At 44.9% G+C, this 23,565-nt stretch overlaps 1 protein-coding gene across 2 annotated transcripts in view; it reads right to left on the bottom strand.

Annotated features, from left to right (window-relative positions):
- Positions 1-23,565, bottom strand: part of CHUK (component of inhibitor of nuclear factor kappa B kinase complex) — a 559,943-nt gene that overhangs the window by 93,955 nt on the left and 442,423 nt on the right. For both annotated transcript variants that reach the window (XR_013594756.1, XM_078642754.1), the window contains exons 17-18: positions 11,133-11,229; positions 10,378-10,525 (exon numbers count right to left, since the gene is read on the bottom strand). Coding sequence is in view for 1 of the 2 variants with exons in the window: in XM_078642754.1 (XP_078498880.1) it covers positions 10,378-10,525; positions 11,133-11,229 (245 nt within the window). In the remaining variant the exon portion in view is untranslated. The remainder of the gene's footprint in view (positions 1-10,377; positions 10,526-11,132; positions 11,230-23,565) is intronic.

The following is a 23,565-nucleotide window of genomic DNA, read 5'->3' as shown; positions in this document are numbered from 1 at the left end:
GACACCTAACTGGTTGGAATAATAGTTTATGCCTTATTGGAGTGAGCACACGCTCCATATATATTTTTTCTTGGCTCCTACGCCCTGCTGGGCTGCAAGAATTTGACTACAGCACCTGCTGAGGGGGTCTGGTACTGGTTACTTGAGTATTGGACTGTGTGCATAGGGCTGACCCCCCCTGACTCCCCTAGTGCCTACCTCTTGTACAATTTACATTTATTTACCCCACTGTTGTTGGATATGGAGGAGTGGGTGTATTTTGATGAGGAGGCGGGGGAAGAAACTTATGAGGAGCAGCCTGCTGCTGCTGTGGAGGACAAAATTGTTAAGGCTTCCGTCCAGGCCTCAGTCAGCAAGGCAGTGGAAAGCGCAGTTCCTGCAACTGTGCATCAAGCATTGGCGGCTGCGCTTAAACCGATAACTAAGCAGCTGGATAAGTCCACTAAAAAGACTCCACCAGCTCCCAAGACACCTCTTCCTGATCAGTGGCCACACTTAGGCGCTTTAAATTCCCGCCCGTCTGCGTCTGGGCAGGATCATGCCTACCCGGCCAGTGGCAAGGCTACCAGTAAGCAACATTATGTGGACACTGACACCACTACTACCACTGGCACTGACACCACGGATACAGATGAGGAACAGCCACCGAAGAAGAAGACTAAGAAAGATGTCGCTTCGGCGTCAGATCCTCCTCCTAATACTCCCTTTACCTTCAACCCCCCTGACATTATTCACCCTCGATCGTCAGATTGGGTTCCAGCCCCTGCGGTGGCAGAGTACCTTCAACAGAATATTAGGAAGGGGTTTGACAAGGAAGTTCGGAACCGCCTTAGATCAGAATGCCCTCGTCCCCTACCTTGCCCATAAGGTGGCGGAGACTCCAGAAATAGACCCTAGCCTTCTCACATTCCTGAAGAAGTTTGCTAAGGACCCTAAAAAAGGGTTAGACCGAGCCTGGCGCGGTTGTCAGGATAAAATGCTTGATGTCGTAGGACCGCTGGCTAAAATCCTGGAGATGGCTTTGCAAGCAAAGGAATCCAATGTCCCAATTGACCCTGATATATTGGCAGGTTGGACTCAACGTGCCATTTGTTTATTAGGCAATGCTAATTGCGCAGTGTCCACAGAGCGACGCAAGTCCCTCTTGATGAGAATGGACTCTAATCTGACGGAGCTTGCGACAGCGGAGCCGGGTCCACTTGCGGAAGGCAATCTTTTTGGCGACCGTTTCGTGAAGGATGTCTCCAAATACGTTGGCACCTTCACTTCGCTGGAAAAGGCTCAATCCGGCATTAAGCGTGTGCTTCAGCAACACCTTTTTAACAGGGCCGGACGAGGTCGGGAACGCTCGCCAGGCCGCTTCCCCAATCAAGGTCCCCCCAGAGTTGACTTTGGACGAGGTCGAGGAGACTGGGACTCGACCAGAGGTGGCACATTCTACCCCACACGACGTCCATACTCCAAAGGCGGATACCAAGGAGGAGGCAACAGAGCAGGGTTCCATGCCCAGAATTCATCAGGTGAGCGCAATAGATTGTTTCCATATGCAATTGGGGGGTCGCACCACTCACTTCCTTCACAATTGGAGTCTCCTGACTCAGAACGCATGGGTCTTACAAACTATTCAAGGGTTTCGACTGGAGTTTTACGAGACACCAAGTCAGGCACATCACCCGAGGGTTCTCCATTTTTCCCAACCAGAAAGGATTTGTATAGACAAAGAGATAGAAGAATTGCTTCACAAACAAGCCATAGCCGCGTGCGAGTACAGTCCACCCGGGTTTTACAGCAATATCTTCCTAGTGCAGAAAAAGGGTGGTGGTCACAGGCTAGTGTTGAATTTAAGGGACTTCAATTATTTTCTGGTCTACAATCATTTCAAGATGGAGGGGATCCATCTGTTGACGGATCTTTTGCAAAAAATGATTGGATGGTGCGCTTGGATCTCAAAGACGCCTACCTTTCGATCCCCATTTATCCTCCTCATCGCCGTTTCCTCCAGTTTCAGTGGAGCGGTCGGTGGTTCGAATACTCGCCCCTTCCTTTCGGGCTTTCCTCTGCTCCTTGGTGCTTCACCAAGGTAATGAAGCCGGTGGTCGCGCACCTACGGGAGCAGGGAGTGCGCATGATAATATATCTCGACGACATCCTGATCATGGCCCAAAGCCCAGATCGAGTATCGCGACATCTTCAGATGACCATTTCACTGCTCCAAACCCTGGGGTTTGTGATCAACCAAACTAAGTCGGCCCTGATCCCATCTCAGTCGATGGATTTTCTGGGGTTTGTGATCGACTCCCAGACGGCGCAACTCAGTCTGCCGCAGTCCAAACTGAAGGACCTGAAGAAGGAGATTGTATCCCTTCTCAGCAAGCAGATGATCTCACTCAGGACGATTGCCAGAGTTGTGGGTTTATTGGCATCGTCCGTTCAGGCGATATTTCCGGGCCCTCTACATTAAAGGGCCTTGCAGAGACTCAAAATTCAACATCTCCAGAGAGGTCTGGCTTATTCAGACCTGGTCCCTCTGTCTCAGGAGGTGAGAGACGAGATGCGTTGGTGGTTGAGCCACGTGGAAGCGTGGAACGGCAGAGCCATCTTCGGCTCTCTGCCCGAGATAGTCATCGAGTCCGACGCCAGCCGTTGGGGCTGGGGGGCACGCTGTGCAGATGTTTCCACAGGCGGAAGGTGGTCTCCGCAAGAGCTAGAACTCCATATAAATTGCCTGGAGCGCCTCGTGGGCTCCTTCGCCATCAAGACTCTCTCACCGCAACGGACCTCCTGTTGCATCCTGCTTCGGATGGACAACGTCTCGGTGGTACGTTACATAAACAAGCTAGGAGGGACGAGATCGTCCATGTTGGTGGAGATAGCCAAGGATTTTTGGCATTATTGTCTCAATCATCAGATCACGATTATAGCAGAGTATATTCCGGGTCAGTCCAACGTGATAGCGGACTGGAACTCGAGACATCTTCGGGATTACAGCGATTGGCAGCTGCTTCCCAGAGTGTTCAACTGGCTTCAGGATCTATGGGGTCCGTGTCAGATCAACTTATTTGCATCCAGGCTGAACCGTCAGCTCCCCAGGTTCTTCAGCTTGAGGCCGGATTCAGCGGCGGAAGCAACGGATGCCTTTCTACAGGACTGGTCAGGGGCGGTGAACTATGCGTTCCCTCCCTTTCTTCTGATTCCACGAGTGGCCTCCCACATTGTCAAACAGAAGGCGGAGGTGGTCTTGGTGACGCCTCTGTGGAGATCGCAGCCCTGGTTCCCGATGTTATTGGGGATGTGCTGCGACCTACCCAGGATGCTCCCGTGGTCGGAGAATCTCCTCCTAGGACCTCTGCGGGTACAGCATCCGTTGACCCTGTCTCAACGAATTTCGCTGATGGCATGGAGGCTTTCAGGCAACAATGGAGTTTGCCTGGGGTTTCAGGAACGGCTAACGACTTTATCAAGCAGGCCTGGGCCCCTTCCACGAGAAAAAGGTATTCTTCAGCCTGGAAGGGTTGGTTATGTTGGTGCGTGGAACGGGATTTGGATCCCGTGGGGGCAGGACTTTCACATGTCATAAATCTTTTGTCGCACACAGGGGCTAGTGGTTTGGCCTATAGATCCGTGAACAACTTCCGGTAGGCCATTTCCGCGGGGCACGCCCATTTTGACGGAAAACCGGTGGGTATGCATCCTTTGGTATGCAAACTCCTTAAGGGCATACGTGTCGCGAATCCTCCCAAGCCCAAGTATTCTGGGCTATGGGACGTTTCTTTGGTCATCAAACTCCTTGATAGTTGGCCCGATAAGACTCGCTTTCCAGAAAACAGTTATCTGCAAAACTAGCCATGCTATTATGTTTGTCAGCTTGCAGGAGATCGTCGGATGTACGCGCCTTGGACGTTACAGGTAGAGTATTTACTCCGGAAGGAGTTTCTTTTACCATTACAGGTCGTACGAAGACCCTTTCTAGACAAGTTGATTATAATGCTTTCCCTACTAATTCCAAATTATGTGTGGTCCAATGCTTGAAAGCTTACGAGGAGTGTACTCGTTCTTTGAGACCAACTGGTGTCACACAGCTTTTGATTGCTGTTCAAAAGCCATTTAAACCTGTGTCCTCCGCTACTATTGCAAGATGGCTTAAGTTTATCATGAAGGAAGCTGGTGTTGATGTTCAACTGTTTGGGGCGCACTCTGTACGTGGTGCCATGGCTTCGAAGTCATATTTATTGGGAGCTAACATTCAAGATATCATGCATTGTGCTGATTGGTTGTCTGAATCGACATTCAAACAGTTTTATTATAAGCCGGTGGGAGACATTACATCTGTTGTTTTTGATACAGCGTTAAACTAGCATAATCTGTAGCCTCCGGTCCTGTAATAGAATCAAAAATTAGCTAGCATTCGCGCCAAGAATTTTCAATTCTATTAAGGACACGGAGGCGAGGATTATCCCATCCGGCTATGTTCGATGTATGATCATGCTTACCCGCCCGTTCTGATATGCTTAAAGATGTTTTATACAGGAATTACGGGTGTTATAGTTCTTTTTTTCTAGGCAAAGACAAGAAATCCGAATGAAGAGTCTTCCATTGAAGAATGAAGTTGGAACGGTGTTCCCTGTTATTCCCTGTTGGAGAATATTATAGACTTTTGGTTGTTGGACTTATTCGTGCAAAGAAAGAGGACGCTGGGAATGTTACCAGGACTCTTATAGGGCTCATGGAGGCGTGGCTAAGGCTAAGCATCATGGCCTCTGTAGTTTATTTTGATTAAACTGTATGTTTATTGGCTGCTGTGAAATTACAGTAAAGAAAGAGAAGCATAATCCTCGCCTCCGTGTCCTTAATAGAATTGAAAATTATTGGCGCGAATGCTAGCTAATTTTTGATCCTGTCGTCCCAGCACCCTTTCCTCTGGTCCCACTGATCCTCCAAGTATTCCTGCAGCGGTCTCATGTGGAGGCACGCATGTGGAGTGAGGAAGATGCAAGAGGCCATCGACCCCAGTAGAGAAGACACCGTCCTCACTGTTGTAGATGGAGCAGCTATGAGAGCCGGAGCCTTCCGAAGGATCGATAAGCGTCTCTCCTTCAAAGGAGACACGCTTGCTGACGCGTATTGATGGAAGCTCCCAAGTACTGCAGGCACTGGACAGGAATCGGGACAGACTTGGACATGTTTATGTGCAACCCCAGCTGGCTCAACAGAACAGCCGTCTTCTTGAAGTGCAGGTGCGCTTCCTGGAAGGTGGAGGCTTTGATCAACCAGTCGTCCAGGTACGGGTAGACGAACACCTTCTTTCGCAGGTGCGCCGCCACCACAGCTATGCATTTCGAAAAAGTCCTGGGTGCAGACTTCAGTCCAAACGGTAGTACGGTGTACTGATAGTGATTGGTGCCGACGAGGAAGCACAGGAACTTCCGGTGTTTCTGTGCAATGGGCACATGGAAGTACGCATCTTGCAGATCTACCGCGCAAAGCCAGTCTCCCCTTTGTAGCTGAGGATAGATTTGGTGCAAAGACAGCATGAGAAACTTTTCCCTGCGAATTCATTTGTTTGCTTGCCGCAAACCCAGAATGGGCCTGAACTCGTTCTTGTCCTTCTTCTGTACTAGGAAGAAACGTGAGTAAAGGCCCTTTTCCTTTGAGACAGAGAACGTCTTCTATCGCCCTTTTTCTTAACAGGGTATCGGCCTCCGCCTGGAGCTCGCGCAGTCAGAACTGCGAGCAAACAGGTGGAATTGCTGGAGGCGGGCTGGTGAAACTAAGACTGTATCCATTGCAAACAATATTCAGCACCCACTTGTCCGGAGTAGTTTTTCTCCACTCTGCCAAATATTGTTGGATGCTTCCCCCCACCGTAGAGGATAACGGACGAGGGTGAAGTAGCATCTCAGGGCCTAGACCTTTGGGCGTCGAGGAGGACTGCTGGCCGCCTCTGCCCCTCTGTCGTTTCTGGAAAGGCCGCCTCTGATACTGCTGCTGCTGGTGTTGCTGCTGGCCAGGTTGATGACCTTGCCCTCTGCCCTGGGCCCCGAAACGCCTCTGGAAGGGGCGGAACAACTTCTTCTGTTCCTTCGGCTTCTCTAACCTGACGGCCGTCAGGGTTTCAGCCTCCGCCTTCATGCGGGCCATCTCCTCATCAGCGTGTTTGCCAAACAATGTCACTCCAGAGAACGGCAGGTTGGCGACCCTCTGCTGGGCCTCTGGCTTCAGCGATGTCAGGCGTAACCAGGCATGACGCCTCAAATTTATCCTGTGGCAATAGCCATGGGCAGCCAAGAAAGAGGAATCCGCCGCCGCGCTGATCACTTGATTAGACACCATCATGCCCTCATTGATGATCTCCTGGAAATCCTCCCTTTTGTCCCTAGGGAGATGCTCCATAAACTGCTGTAGGGAATCCCACAGGGATCGATCATAACGTCCCAGGAGAGCCATGGCACTCGCGGCTTTCATAGAGGTAGAAGCCGTACCGCAGACCTTACACACCATGAATCCATCTGCTTACTCTCTTTATCAGGGTGTATCCTGGATCAAGGAGCAGTAGCGTGTTGTTTCCTGGCGGCCATAACGATCACAGAATCTGGGACCGGGTCTGACCTGAGAAACGCCGGATCGGATTCTGGAGGTCTGTATTTCTTCTGCAGCCTGGAGGGGGCGGTTCTCATGGACGCTGGCGTCAGGAAAAGGTCCTTCGCCGGCTCCTCCAGCCCCGGCACTAAGGGCAACAGTGGTCGTGATAGTTGCCGCTTATGGAGGGACGCGAAAATTACTAACGTAGAAGGCGTGGGCACCGTCAGGGTAATACCCAGCTTCGCCGCCCCTCGCAATAAGACCTCTTGAAACAACACAATGTGGTCCACTGGCGTCACTCTCGTGCGGGGTGAGCCTGACAATGTGGGCGAATACCCCCGAGCACTGGACGAATCCGTATGACGGGATCTCGATCGATCACGTCCGTGACGCCGCTGTGACCTTGTAGATGAATGACGGTCACTTCTAGAACGGCGTCTTCGCCTGAATCTCGACCTGGACCGTGATCTGGGCCTCCGAGGTCGTGGACGATCCACAGGCCTGGTCGGCTGCAGAGGTATAGTCGGAGTCTTCGGCTGTGGCGTCCCCTTAGGTGGTGACGGGAAGCGCGGCAGCGAGACTGACCGTGGAGGAAGCCTTGGTGGAAGAGGAGGAGGATGATGTGGAGGCGGAGGAGGAGGAGGAGTCTTTGGAAGAGGAGTCGTCGTCCTCGGAAGTGGTGGGACTCTGCTGCGGCAACGTAGGAGTTGTAGGCGACCTCGGCCGAGAAGGGGAGTAAGCTTGAAAGTACTCCGAGTCGGAAGATCTCACCACTCTCTTCTTCTTTGTAGGCCTTTGCGACGAAGTCCTAGAAGCAGACCTTCTACTGGGCGAGGGCCGGGGCCGCCGCGACCGGGGGCTCGTGGAAGCAGAGGACAGGCTGACCACCGAGCCCGGGGATGCAGTCCTTGCCCTGGATCGCCTCCTGGAGGTTGACTTCTCTTTTCTAGACATCGACCTCTTCCTCGAATGCCTCGACGTCGAGACATCCCTCGACGGCAATCTGATTTTCCTCGACGTCGAGTGCCTGCTCCTCGACGTCGAACGCAGAGTAGACCTCAACGGCGAGCGGCGGTGTCGCCTCGACGGCGAGCGACGGTGCCTGGAACCATCACGATGTCGACGACTCCTCGACGTTGATGTAGTTCTCGACGTCGACCTCGTCCGAGGTCTCGACATCAGCCCCCTCGAAGTCGAACAGCGGCGCCGCTTCGACCCAGAGCCCTGGGTCGACGGGTAGCACACGGTGGTCAATCCTCTCGACGTGGACGCCATCGACGTCGATGGAGAAATGTGCCGTTTTCTGGCCTTCTCTTGCCTGGGGAGCCCCCCAGAGGCCTCAGCACGGGCAGAGGACTAAGATCCAGACCTCCCATGCCCAGACCCACCTTGATCTTGCAGTTTCCACAGCTCCAGGCCTTGGAGCCAGATCTTCTCCCTCTCTTTCCTGGTCCTTTTGGAAAAGGACTGGCAGATGTCACAATCCCCAGGAACAGGGGATGAAGGGAGACAGAGGATACACACTCTGTGGCCACCCGATTTGGCCTTCTTCCTGGCTCACTCAGTGCATCTGTCGAACAATGCAGGCCTTTTCGACAGAAAAGGTGGCAAAAACTGGCAAAAAACTCCAGCAAATGGAAGAAGGAACAGGTGGACGTCGAGTGAAACACTCTAAACACTTGACAAGTGTCAAAAAATTTGAATTAAACCCAAAAAGGGAGAGCTCAATGCTCCAGGGTCCTGCTAGCAGGAGCCGGAAAAAAGAACTGAAAGTAAAAGGAGTTTGCTGTGCATCATGGGATACCGAGGGTCTCTGGAGAGTTCCTTAAAGGCACGGTATCCCTTTTCCAGACATATAATGGCAGCCTATGGGGGCTTGTCTGTCCATCCCTTCCTCTCTATCATTCCAAGGTTTTTGTGAAGATGAAGTTTCTCTATGGATGGAACTTGTCACATTATGGTAAATGTGAGGTTGGTAAAACATCCTTGGCATTTCTAGTTGAAGTGCTGGACAGTGTAGCCTTGTAGGTACAGGCTGCATTATTGTCTTTAATTTTCTCTTAAGTGTCTATGCAGGACTGCAAAGAAGACGACTTAAGAGATTATTTTTGATTGCTCCGGGGTCCACGCACATGGGCGGGACTATTCACTAGATTATGACTATACACAGAGATCCCCTACTACAGAAATCAGTTTTGAAAACTGAAGGACTTCGAAGGAACGCAATGTTTATCTTGACGCCATAATAACTTCTCTTTCAAGCAACAGTGAAGGAATGGAGTCGAGACCTGTGTTTTGTTTTAGTGTTTGCGATTGGGTTTCGACTAACCTAAAGACAGAGCGAGAATGAATTGTTCAAAGGAATGAGACTTGAAGAAGGAACAATATCTATGCTTCAATCACAACCTCTTCTTGTGGTCGTCTCCCCGTCCCGGATCACGTTTGGGTGCATGAGGGCACACATATTCCACAATTTAAGAGTTATGATCGGAACCAAAGACATCTCTTGCAGGTTAGGGATTAACAGTGGCGTCCTGCTCTCTTACGATGGTTTGAAGCCTATTGTTTTTGCACATGCTTCAACAGTTTTGGAAATCATTGGAAGAGGAACAAAAGTTGGCTGTGAACTACAAATCTGTGTCGGAAACTACAGAAAGAAAGGAAATGTCATCACGTTTGGGTAGTACTTATATGTAGCTCCACTTCATCACTTACAGGGTGATATGGAGCCAGCAGGCAGCCACACAACTCCACCTGTGTGAGGGAGCACAGCTGTTTAAGTTCTCTGTAATGGGTATAGCACAACTGACTATTCTAAAGTTAAGCAACCTGTGGTCAGAGGTGTCCAAAAAAAAAGGAATGGGGAATTCATACCTAAGCAAGGGAAGCTACAGTCCCCCTGGCATGACATGCCCATGACACATTACATACAACATCCATAAAACATTTAGAGAATCACTTTTCGGTCCTGCTACTAAATGGGACAGTACCTAAAACTTGAGAATAGCAAACAAACAGGACACAGGAATACTTGATTTTCTGCTGGATTCTCCAACAAAAATCACACTTGGTAAGAAGTTATTGCTTTGCACTTCACAATACTTTGAATGCTGATAACAGCGACCATATAATTCTGAACCACAAGGGCACCACTATTATAGTCCTAGGCTTTCACGCACTGTTTTATGGCATACTAGGATGTTGTAAAAGGAAAGCATATTACTGAACACAAGTTGTCTCAAAGAAAAGGATTCATTAGTAATCCTAGAATTCTACACTTTGACATTTTTTCAGGTGTGTAAAAGGGGTTGCTGGCATGGATTCTGAAACCGATTTTCTATTGATTAGAAAGGCTATCTGCAGGCAGTGGTCTTAGTGCAGTAACTCTCTTGCTAGGCTGGACATTCCTAGAACACAAACGTAACCATGGGTTCTTAGTCACACCATTAAAAGTTTGGAATACTTTTCATATATTTAATAGCTTGTTCACACTTTAAAACCATTTAAAGCAAGTATGTTTCATGCATTTTGTAGGTTGTTCTCTTGTCAATTTGTAGCCCATGTGGCATCAGTTTCCGTGCGGGATGTGATTTTTTCGCTGATAGACCACAGGTTTATTTTTGCTACTTTTATCATATTAACTGTTATTTTTGCCTTGCTTTAAACAAAAGATTTTTTCTATTAAAAATGCTTTTTGCGAGCTTGATGGGCTCAACTACAACAGCACCACTTTAATGAGTATTATGCTCCACTTAATCTTTCAACAGAATTAAATAACTGGTTGTGAAAATCACTTACACAGGCAATTTTGAGTAAGTGCCAGATCTCTCGCTGCCTCTTGCCTTGCATCTGCATTAGAGAGGCGTCTGCTTCCTTAATATTATTTAGTGCCATCTCAATTCTGGGAAGCAAGTCGATGATCTTCTGCTTACACCCCAACAATTTGCTGCAAAGGAAATCCAAAATGAGAGCTTTTAAAGAAATAGGTTCAACTACTAGAGACCTCAGGCTGAAAGGTCTTTATTTCAGTTACAACATCAATTCAACCCCCAGTGATGCTAAGATGACATTATTCTAGTAGTACAGTCTTGCAGACCCCAAAACTCACAGACACAAATATGAGATCTAAATAATACTGCTGTCATGAGTCCCAAACTCTGGGGCACAAGGTCAGAGGCTGAGCAGTTTCTAGTACTTTAATTCTAGCAGGATTAATATGCCGCAAAACGGCTCTATCAAAATAGATATGCATTATCTCATTGTCAGGACAAAGCAGAACTAACTGTGATATAGGCACCGAAGACCTAACGTGTCCAATGAAGAAAACAGATCTGTAGTGTAGAGTCCATCTTTGCCAAATGCACTGTCCTTTAAATGCTGCCATGAGATCAACCATCAACCAAATGAGTTACATTGTTCCGTTTCTAGATGTAATGTCCTTTTTAATCAAGCATCCTACTGCTCAATATATACAGGGAATTGAGTACAACAGAAATGCCACACTGTATGAACATTTGAAACCTAACAACTGCACTTCAAATTACAATGCATACCTGAGATGGCCAAACAGCTCCTTGAGGACGCGATCCTGGCTCTGTACAGTTTGTATGATGATCTTTACCATCTCTGTGCTGTCGCTGTAGCCATGCTCTGTAATTGCATTTACAGTGTTAGCTACCCCGTGCAGGAGATATAAAACATCTTGGCTCACACCAAGAAAGATATAAGCAGTCTGCTTCCCACTTACCATCTGCCCTAATAACACATTTTCAGCTTGAATGCTAAGAGCCAGACCAGCTTTCAGCCTCTTATGCTTATCTTCCTACTACAAAATTGAAATCAATATTTTTTAACACCTCAGTTAATACAGTTCAGCCGGAGGGTTTCTCTTTCTCTCAGATCAGCCTGACTTGTGCTAGGAACTATAGGGTACAGGAAAACCTACGAATGTTGTGAATTTGTTCTGGAACCCCAAGTCCACATCAAAGTATCTTCAACGATTTGTCTAACCATTTTGAAACTTGTAAATATGTGAAGGATCCTACAACAAATTTCAACAAAGCAATTTCTCGCTCATTTAAAGCAATTTTACAGATCAAAACAAGTCAATTTACAGGCAGCAAAATCAGTTTTTTGTTGTTGTTTTTTTAAACCAAACACCAAAACAAATTCTGGCACTAAAAATCCTTTAGGCTTGAAATCATACTTCAACTTGTTGACTGCCGTGGTGTCTGAGCACAACAGTGCTAATTATTTTCACCACTGTTTGAGAGACCTTCTGAAAAATGTACAGGAGTGCTTTCCTTACAATTTGGGGTTTGTGTCCATGACTTTTAAATATGCCTTAAGGGCTTCCAGGAGACATTTTTTTATGCTATATTAGTATGTTAATAGAGGAATTAGGGGCTAAGCCCCTTGAAAAAAAGAAAATTAAAACAGGGGCATGTATTCCCTACTCATACCATAAGCAATAATTACTGGTCAAGAATATGGAGTGGTGCGAGTTAGGGATGTTCATTTCTACCTTAGGTGGAGTAAACGTATTGCGATCTGTCCTATGTCATCTTTTTTTTTTAAAACTCTTTATTCGTGACTGCAACACGCATCATAATTAACAGTTTTGTATCATTATCCACATACAGTCGTTTCCTTTTTCCCCCGGAATAGACTACAATCGCCTGAATTGGTATCACCTTCCCAACCGTACCAGTGCAATGTTTCTAAGACTTCTGGAGGAAAGCAAATATATTTAACAATCCACATATTGTGAACTACCCATGTATTACTGTGTGGTATAGCTTCAATTATGAAGTCCAGTTCTACACAATCAGGGTCTAACCAGTCCCCATCCCGCCCAACTCCCGCCCCAACCCGTACGTCTCCTAGCGTCTCCGCCTATAGGGCACCATGCTCGCCGACATGCTCTCCTCGGACAACAATCACACCTAGGTCAGTTTACTCGTGGTCTTCTGGCTAACCTGCACGCACCGTGGACACTGCCCCCTCATTCGTTCCCACCGCCTCTCGCCTAGCCTTTGCAGTTATGAGGTATCCTCTTGTGAGGGCGTCAGGTTAATTTCCTCTATCTCCAGCAGCATCCGCTCCCAGTCCTGTGCAATTGGGTATTTTCGTACCCCCTTTTCTTCCTCTCTGCGCAGAATTACACCCTCCGCCCTGCCCCACTTTAACAGATCAGATCGCCACGTTTCAACAGTTGGGGGCCTGGCAGACTTCCACCTCATAGTTAAAGCTCTAACTGCTAACAACAGTGCTAAGTCTAAGAGTTTCAAGCGGGCTTTGTGCTGCTTAGGTTGTTTCCGGTGCCCTATCAGACACGGCAGCGCCCCCTCTGGTATCTGCATGGTCGTGACAGTGTGTAATATGTGGCGGACTCTCCCCCAGTAACTATGTAATCGTGGACATGACCACATCATGTGGAGGAGGCCGGCCTCATCCGCCAGGCATCTGGGGCAACAATGTCCTATGTCATCTTGATTACCTTAAAAAGTAGTGCTAAAGAGCCAGAAATTCTGGTGGGAACGTTTACACCATTGTTTTTTTCATTGGAGCAATGACAAAGAAAGTGCATGATACACACACCAAATGATTGAAAAATATATTTTGACCATTAAAAAGAAAAAAAGGAATGGTTTCTTACCAGTAATACTAGTTCTCTCTCAGGGTAATCTCTACTGAAATCATAAGCACTGTATAGTTCCGCCTACGCGTGGGGAACCCGGAGCAATTCTTCCAAAGTTGCATCTACTGGGCATTACTTCGGAAAGGCCAGGAAATATTTTTAAATGTTATATTTGTGTAGCCCTAAAAAAAAAAAAAAGCTAAATTGCCAATGTTTATGGAATTACTTTGAAATTTAGGAGGAAAAAAGGGTCATACCTTTAAAAATCACTTAAATAAGAATGAAATGGGATCTTTTTAAAACCATCTTTCACAAATGCTCTTAATTTTCTATAAGAAGGCTAAGGAATAATACTTAGCAACGTAGCCTATCTAGGATGCAACATTGAAACAATGTAAATAGGACAGTGCACCTTGAAGGGGCTTCTGACCTCCAGTGCCCCATCGTGACATGTAGCTGGCAGTTTAATAATATACAGTGAGCCAGGATCACCGTGTGATATTTAACCATTATGTGCGGTATTTTTATCAACATAAGCTCTGATTACAGTTAGCATAGGAGGCCACTGTGTGCTAATTTGCATACCACGGGAGGAATTATCTGAAAACGACGATGTTTTTTACTATGGAACACATTTTTTGGGACAATAATATATAGTGAGCTAGTGGTTGTAGATGTCTGCTAATGTTTTCGGATTTACAAGTATAGCACACATTTAAAATGTTATATGATATAGGCTATATTGCAGATTGTTAGTGTGTGCTCCTCTAGTCAGCCACTTTTCTTTTCAAGACATAATTGTTTTGAATTCGCCTTGCTTTTCCAAACACAAATGAATAAAAAAGACATATGTAAAGATGTGTTTTTCTGATGGAATTTATACTGAATAGCATATTGACATTGCATTTTTTGTACTTCTGTGGGTTTCCTGATTTTCCCATGGGGTTCCATGATTATTCAATAATGATCATCGATGTCTGGTTTATTTATTTTTTCTTATCTCTGCATCTTAGGAACTTATATAAAGAACAATAAGAAATGTTCTTTTATTTATTATTACAGATTGTTTGAACACTGCACAGAGTACTTTATTCACACTGCCTCTGAAATACTGCGTTTTGCTTGAAGAATATACTATATGCCATACACTGAGAGGTATGGTTTTTACTGTCATATTTATATAGAAGTGTGGGGTTTCATGTACATATGTATAGGGCTCGAGTGCCATCACCTTTTATGTTTATGAACTAATGTTAGTCAAATGTTAAATGTTGAATCCTCACAATAACAGGAAGATGTCTGGATATGTATTTTGATCCTTTCACCAGTTTTATATTTAATTGTGTACTGTTTTGAGTTTTTGTCTATGTGATTTTGTAAATACATGTGATCTTTTGTATATACTTAAAGGGGTTAGTCTCCATCTTTTAAAATATGTATTTGTATATTTTTTCAATAGCCCTGAAGAAATCTCTCAAAGAGACGAAACGAGTTGGCTATGATGAATAAATTTGTGAAAGAAGAATCTGTTTGCGATAAATAAAGAGAACATTGGAACAAGAAAAACATCTGTTGATTTTGGATACTTTTTTCCTTATGTGCAAAATTAGTGAAACTTATTGACTATGGATTGTGTCAAGAAACACTGTTAATTTTGTATAGAGTACTAAGTTCGTTTTGACGAGAGAATCAGTAGTAGAGTGGTATACATGTATTATCTCTACTGTTCGGTAGGAAGGAGGGTTACTTAAGATGTTATGGAGATTCCCCTGAGAGAGAACAAGGATTACAGGTAAGAAACCATTCTTTCTCTCTAATGGGATCTCCATTGATAATCATAAGCACTAAATAGATGTGTAAAGCTTATCCCTCAAAGATTCCGCGAAGGAAGAGATAAAAAAGGAGAAAAGTAAAATTAGGCAAACAAATTCTTTAGAGCTGCTTGCCCACTTAGGCATCCAAATCAAGGCAATAGTGTCTTGTAAAGTGTGAACTGATCTCCAAGTTGCAGCCTTGAAAATCTCAGCAATTGGGATGTTCCTTAGCAAAGTAGCAGTAGCTGCTGTACCCTGGTGGAGTCGGCCCTTGGTTTACCGGATAGGGATTTGTTTGCTTTTTGATAACAAAGGATTATACAGAAGACAACCCATCTAGATAAGGATTGTTTGGAAGTGGCATTTTTGTTCCGTAGAGGCCCATAGTTGACAAAGAGGATTTGATTTTCTTAAGGATTTTGTCCTATCTAGATAGAACTTCAAAACACTTCTAACATCAAGAGTATGGAGCGATCTCTCTGCAGGAGATGGGGGGGTTCAAAGAAATAAGGTAGAGTAACAGTCTGATTGACATGGAATTCAGAGACTACCCAAGGAAGGAATTTAGGATGGCTCCTCATTACTACCCTGTTGCTTTGAATACTGTGCAAGGTTCATGAGAACATAGAGCGTGTATCTCGCTAACTCTACAAGCTGAAGTAATAGTTACCTTGAAGGAAGCCTTGCAAGAAATGTGTTGGAGAGAAGCCTCGTGAAAAGCTTCAAAGAAAGGAACAATCAGGCAAGAGAGGACAATGTTCAACTCACAGGGAGGAGCAGCTCTCCTGAGGGGAGGTTAGATCTTCTTAATACCGTCCAGAAAATCATTGTAATTGTGAGAAAAGGAGGTTAGTGAAGGACATTTTCGATAAGCTGTGACATCTGCGAGATGTACTCTAATTGTGGAGAAATTCAATTTCTCTTTAGCAAGATGGAGAAGATATGGAAGAATACCCTCTCCCTAACAATTAAGAGGATTGACATTGTTCTGAGAACACCAGATGCAGAACCTTTTCCATTTGATGGAATAGGAAGTCTTAGATGATTTCTTGGCTTCTCTTAGCACATCCATACACTCCTGAGGAACGTTTAGGTGGCCATATTGTAGGAATTTAGGAGCCGCTGGAACACAAGGTGATGACGGTAAATCCGGAATGGTCGTGGTTCTGGAGAGGTGGGCCTGGATGGTGAATAAGCAATAGAGTACTCCGATCAGACTCTGAAGGAAGTCTGTGTGCTTTCATCTGTGAAAGCCACTCTGCTGCCTTGGGAAAGGCAGTTGTAAGATGTCTCAACATTGAGCCAAGTCTCGATGTTGCATGGCGTCTCGGAGTCGCAGTCTCCCCACAACGTCCAAAAAGTTCTCCAAATCGAGCCTGCATGCAAGTAGGAGCAGTACCTATTCTCAAAGTTTAGGTCCTTAAGGACCAACATCTTCCTCCAGATGTTCTTTTTTGGGATTTCCTTCTGCAGGAATCCTTACAGCGTGACTTAGGGGCACTAGTAGAGGGTGCAGTAACTCTTTGCCTGTCAAAAGTCTCACCGGACAGGTAATCTTGCCGGCTGCTCTGCTACAGCTTTCCATGGAGGCGAATCTTCTCTCTCTCCCTCAAAGTGTGCCTGGAAAGGGTCTTGCAGTGTCGACACATCTTGGGGTCATGAGAGTCTGGCAAACATAAAATACAGATCCTGCGCGGGTTTGATTTAGCCATTTTTCTGCTACAGTCTGGGCAGTTCTCAGAAGGGATGGCATTTTACAAAACATTAAATACATTTCCTTTCAGGAAATTATCTAAAAATGCTTAACGCCCTAAAGGATATCGAGTGAATCAGTTTTAGAAAACCTGAGATTTTAATTTTTGCGGGAAAAAAACCTTTAAAAAGGCTGAGCTCTGCTTCTGGATCCTGTCTGCAGGAAAAACAGAACTGAAAAAAATGCCACTTACAGGGCATGATGGGACACTGGAGGTCAGAAGGCCTGTAAAGCCGCAGTGTCCTGTTTATTTTGTTTCATTGCTGCAGCCTATAAGACTATATTGCTGTGTATTATTCCTTACCTTACTTTAAAACAAAGTAAAAAGCATTTGTGAAGTATGTTTTTAAAAGATCACTTTTCATTCTTATTTAGGTGATTTTTAAGGGTATGACACCTTTTTCCTCCTAAATTTCAAAGTAATTCCATAAACATTGGTGATACAGCCTGTTTTTAAGGGTGCTAAAATGTAACACGTCAAAATGTCTGTCACATATGTTTTCTGGTCTTCCAAAGCAAGGCAAAGTAGATGTGACTGTGAAATAACAGTTCAGAGAACCCAGCACATGAGCTGGACCATTTATTCACTGCTTATGAATGGAGATCCCCTCAGAGACAACTTACATTCATGCTGAAGACTCCCCAATGAGTCTTCTACTAGGGGCGTGGCAGTAACTGCAATGTTCTTAAAGAGATTTGTATATTCATACCTCAACAAGTGGCTTATGAAACCCATTTCAAATTGGGAGAACTATGCTAAAGTGCATCAAATCCATAGCTAAAAGCAAGCTAGACTACAATTCCTGTGAGCACTTCATAATTTCATGTGAAAAGTACACATGAGAACACTTGACCAGTGTTTCTACATCAGTTGATGCTAAAGGTGTCCGACAACTGGAAGACTAGATTGCTCATTTCCAGGAATTCTTCAGTCACTTCCAAAGGGGCATCAGATTTAAAGATGTGTTGAAGGGCTTACCCTCCAGAAACACCTCATATGAGTCAGTAATGACAAACGCATCTATGAACAACGTGCTTACCTGGGTCACATGACAGATCGAAATGGGCAATAACTAAGCAATTTTAATACATACAAAGGTTACAACTGAAAGCTACCCATTTAGCTCTTACATTATATCCCACTTCTTCCCTATCTTAGTCTGCTCAGGTCCAAGTTAACAATGCAAAATTGATGCCTCTTCTAAACAGACAGGAATGCATGAAATTCAGACTTTTTTCAATGTCATTCAGTTGAAGTAGCAGTGGCTACTGTGACAAGACTAGCAGATAGTGGTGATGCATCTTTTATGACTAAATACAAAAACAGACACGCTAGACAGACTTTTTAGGGAAGAGTGGCGATGGATTCTCAACAACTAGGTTCTTGGAAAGACATTAAGCCAATGGAAAGACCCTAAGATGGATATGATCTCCAAAACACGAAGGCAAAATTTAAAGTAGGGGCATACAGGTTTGTACGACTCAATTCAAGAAGAAAGGAATTTTAACAGAATGGGGACTTTTGTTTACGCATTCATGCCATTTCGACCTTAGCAGTTCTGTTCAATCCGCAACGGCACAGAATGAAGATGATTCTCATCAATCAGGATTATTCCATAAATTTTCTTCTATAATGTAAACTTCTTGGTGACTACTACAATCACAAAAATCTTCTCAAAGAGCCTTTATTCACTTTCAAGTGATTGAATTTTTTTTTTATTTCCAAAGGTATTTTAGAAAAGAGACTTCACCGAAATAGGAGACCCCTATGATTTAAACAGTCATTTAAAAATTAATCAATTCTACTCAACTTTGAAGTGTATTCATAGGTCCAACCTTCAACATCTTTAGAGAATGAGGGAATTTCTTGTTGCCCATTACAAATGAAAGGGAATTAGGGGAATTACTGTGTTCTAATCGAAACCACATTCTTCATTAAATCTTATGCAGCATTTAGTTGTAATGATATTGTGAACTGCATTTTTCTTCCTTTAAAAGCAGTTTCAGAGTTCCACACAAATAATTTTGTCTGCTTTTTTCCATACTGAAATAATCTCTCTCAGCAGAGAGTGACTATTAAACACTACATGAAAAAAGCTATAATGTTTTATACTGATGACAACAAGGAGAAAATATATACAGTCATGAACGAATTACTTACCTTCAGTAATGCTCTTTCTGGTGGATGCTTTATCTAAATGTAGATTTCTCATCATATGTATATTTCCCAGGCATCACCCTGGATCAGAAAAATCTTCAGAAGTTCCCCTGACTGCCTGTATGTGGCATTGTGTGTTTCTGCACCAATGTTGTTTCACTCTGAAAGCGCCACCCTTGCATGCCAATGTCAGCTGCTTTCTGGGGCTGTCCGCATCTCCAAATGCAGAGTGCATCAGCACACTAGCTGAGGCTAGTGTGCATGTATCTAGACTTATTTATTTTAAAAGTTTTACATAGCGCTGGCAAGACCCAAAGGTATCAGAGCGATTCACATGAGGAAGAACATAGTTACAAAGTTACATCAGTTGTTGGAGCATGGTTACATGAATTACAACAGCATAGCATAAAGATAGGAGGGAGGGGGTAGGAAATACAACGGGGAGATGAGGAAAAACAGTGTCCGACGTCCGTCTGGGACTTAGAACCTTTCTAGAAAGACAAAGAGCCCAGTTTACACAACATGGAGGACGGTGACAAATCTGAGGTCAGATAGAGTATTAACCATAAAGACTGTAACCAAATGTAAGTAACTGGTTCTTCTGATGGATACTTCAAACCACAGATTCTCCACCGTATGAATGGATACCAAAGCTGTAAACGTCTGGTGGTGGGTCTTTAAACTGGCTGGGATCGAAGGGGCCTGCAAGATTAAGCAGGCAAAGTGCCCTTCTCAACAGGCCTGGCTGTCTAATCAGTAGTGCTTCATGTTTGTAGTGAGGCCCATGGCAACTATACAGAAAAAGCACTCTGCATGCCAACACAACGGAAGCAGCCTAGGCTCTGGTGGAATAAGCCTGTAACAACATGGTGATAGATAGAATGCTTGAATTAATACAGCCACTCGCAATGGCTAAAACTGCAGCCCAGTTCATGATTTTTCATACACCACACCACCTCAGTTTGGCACAGGTAATCTGCTAATCAGTCTTGACCCTGCTCAAATAGTTATAGTCCAGCCTTAACTGCCAGGCGAGGCCCTCCCTGAATGGGATCACATCAACTCAAGACTGATTTCACCCTGATTGAGGCGCATCAGTCATGTATAACTTGGTTCCAGTGGCACAGTGAGCACAGGACCCATGCCTGGACATACTAGTCATACTCGCGGCATCAGCGACAACAACAAGGTGATGGATGGAATTAATCTCAGCCACTGGATATCTCTAGGGTCGCATCCCAGGCCATTGTTTTTCAACCACCAAACCAAATCAGCTTCGACCCAGCCATATGTAAGTCAGTCTTGAATCTGATCCCGGAGGAACAGTCCAGCCCGACTGCCAAGAAAGGTCCTCACTAAACTGGAACACAAGCAACCCAAGACTGGTTTCACCCTGATTAGGGCTCATCAGTCAGGCTTAGCGGCACAATGAGCAAAGGACCCACCTCTGGGCATACCCATTGCAGTTAGGGCATAAACTGTCATGACCCCTAAGCCTTCTGGGGGCTGCTTCTTGGGCAATGCGTAGCAGATTTTGATACATAGCATGCCTTATCTTTTTTGCTTCAGTGAATCCATCAACTGATGGGGTTTGATAAAAAAACTGAACGCCCTTTTGGATTCTAACCGAGGGAGCCTTTCCTCCTCCTTGGGCTAATGAGGCAGAACCAAGAATGCCAGAAGGCTGATGCTCTGCCCAACATTAAAAGGAGTCACCATTTTTAGAAGAAAGGAGGCTTGGGTCCTCAAAACCAACTTGCCTGGAAAGAAACTCATGTACGGCGGATTGGCAGAAAAGACTTTGAGTTAATGAACACATTGTACCTTTGTTATGGTGATGCAGAATGCCATGTTGTGCATGAGGAGACGCAATGAATAGTTGGTTAGTTGGTTCAAAGGGTGTACAAATGAGGAATGAGAATACCAGAGTCAAGTCCCACTAAGGCATAATGAAAGGATTGGGCAAAAATGTCTGCTGCAAACCTTTTAAAAATTCGTCCCAACAGGTGATTTAAACAAAGAGAGCTTACCCGGCAAACACGAAGCTGAAAGAGCGGACCTTTCACTATGCCCAACAAAAGTCCTTGCTGGTCTAGGGGCAACACTAAAAGCAACACCCTGGAAAATCGGGCCTGAAGTGGGTCAATCTGCCGAGTACCGCACCACACCACAAATTTGTTGTAAAAACCAGGTATATACCAAGGGGACACCTGCTGCCAAGATGACATCCACAACCACAGGAGGGATGTCAAATATAGTGAATTGTCGCCTTTCAATCTCCAAGAATTGAGATCAAGATTACACAGGCCCAGATGCAGGACCCTGCCATCCTCTTGCCACAGAATATAACCCACATCCGTCCCAAAAAAATGTAAATAAAAGCAGCTCTCGAAGGCAGAGCAGGGGAGGAGGAAAAGGGAGAATGTTGCTGTTCATTGGTCTGCTTTTGGCATCACAATGGCACTTGATACCACAAAGAAAGTGATGTGGCTGCTGGCACAGACAGAGTGCAGTCAGTGACAGTGGGGTTGCCCCCTGAAAAAACACCTGAAATCTCCAGTACGTTCGTCAGAACTGGTGTGCTGGAATGCCAGGCATCAAGAGCATGCATGTTGCATCCCTGCTTAATCCACTCCACATCAGAGTTATCCTTATAATAAAAGAAGCATGAGCCATTAAAAAGCATGTCCACAACATGCACCTGCAAGTCACCACAAAAAGCTGTTGAACACATCCAGGTATACCCGTTGATGGCATCAGAAGTACTGATCAACTAGTCAACAGAATGATTAACCGTATGCTAGACCGAAAGCAGGATCTGTTTAACTGCGTCCTGGATATTGTGCACCACCTTTGCAAAGTAGGTGGAGTGTGGAATCCAGACGACTGGGCAACCAACAACTAGGCCATCTTCCAAAGAAGACAAACCTGTGATATTAAAGATCTGCAAAGATAAAATTCCCAGAAGAAAACACCTTCGCCATAACATCAATGAGCTAGGGCTGCTGACGAGAATGATCATAAAGGAAGAAGGAGGGGTTCTGTCTGGACAAGCATGCTTGAATCACAAGAGTCTAGGCCTGAGAGGATAGCCTAGTACTGGCCTATGGTGTGTAGCTACCTGCTGGGTGACCATAGGTGGGAAAGTAGGTTTGTCCTGGGCTGCCAGAACGGGGTCCAACAATGCATCATTAAAGTTAAGAAAAGGCTCAGAGGAGATATAGAAAGCACGCTGAAGTATTTCCATCAGCAAATTGGCCTTCACTTCCCCATTAGTAAGAGGGAGTTCAAGGACAATGGCTGCCTTTCCGAACAAAGCCATTAGGACGGGAGAGAGAGTAACAATCCAAATCCATTTGAGGAGAGGTGTCCAATCCACTAGCATTCTGCAATGCTAAATAAAGTGTATTTAAAGTACTATACGCATAAAGGAGAATATCTCTGCCACTTCTATCACCATTTTCACTGGAGGAAAAAGACAGCATCTGAACAGCATCAAAACCTACTCAAAGACTATATCGAGGTCAGAGCCAGCTCTTGTACCCCTCTTGAAAATAGGAGCAACGTCAAGTGAAGGAGGAATCATTCATGCTCGGTTTCCTGTGCTTTTGGCAAGATCTCATTTTGATGAATTACCTACTGAAGGAGGTATGGAGTAGAAATAGTCCAACTGTATCAGGCCCACGCTATTAAGACCAGGTAGTTTCTATCTTTGATCACCTTGAAGTGGTTGAGACTGCACTTTTGCAGGAACTGGAGTCATGTTTGGCACTAAGTTCCATAGACGATATTGCAGGGATAAGAAGTCGACATCTGTTTGTGGCAGGAACAGAACCACTTAAATAAAGTCTAAGGCCTTGATTAACGAGTTTAAGACGTATTGGTCGCACATTATAAAAAACGATACCATGGGGTAAATTATTTATTGTGTGTGATAAATAACACCTATCACGAGTTTGTAGGGGACTAACATGCAGATTTTGGTGTTTAACGTACTAAAATCTGCATGGTATGAATAATACCGTACAATTTTCCCTGTTAAATTTCAGCAACTTTGACCTGCCGAAATGTAACTAGTTTTGGGTCATTTAACATATCCAATAATTATCGAGTGCGTAAATAAAAACAAACTCGTAATTCGTCCTGTGCATCAGAGGTTTAAGCACGGGACGGAATTAACTGTCCAATTTGTAATCAGGGCCTAAGATTTTTGATGATTTCAGGGCCTAAGATTTTTGATGATTTCATGACCCTGAGTATGCTGCCAGAAAAAGAATTTTTTTCCCCCTGAAATTACCAAAGAAGGGCTAACGCCTGATCCTCCTATAAGGTCGCAGAAAACAAGAACTGTTGTCAGTGCACAGGAAGCTGAATTACGTGGATCCATGAAATCATATCTGAGGGAGGAAGCATCACTAAGACTGGAGCCACTTGGTGTCACCTTCCAGCTCTGCTCAAGAGTTTTAAGTGACCATCAGAAATATCTTTCAGTTTCAAACACCCTAAAAAGAGTCTCTAGTGAATGTGCAATGACTTGTTCCACTTAATCAGGAGTGATATAAACGTTTACAAAATTTCCATGCACATTTTATTGACCTAGCCACCTACAAAGTAATTACTC

This window comes from Lissotriton helveticus, chromosome 5_1 (genome assembly GCF_964261635.1).
Source record: "Lissotriton helveticus chromosome 5_1, aLisHel1.1, whole genome shotgun sequence".
Lineage (NCBI taxonomy): Eukaryota > Metazoa > Chordata > Amphibia > Caudata > Salamandridae > Lissotriton > Lissotriton helveticus.
This window is presented reverse-complemented; position numbering and strand designations above follow the sequence as displayed.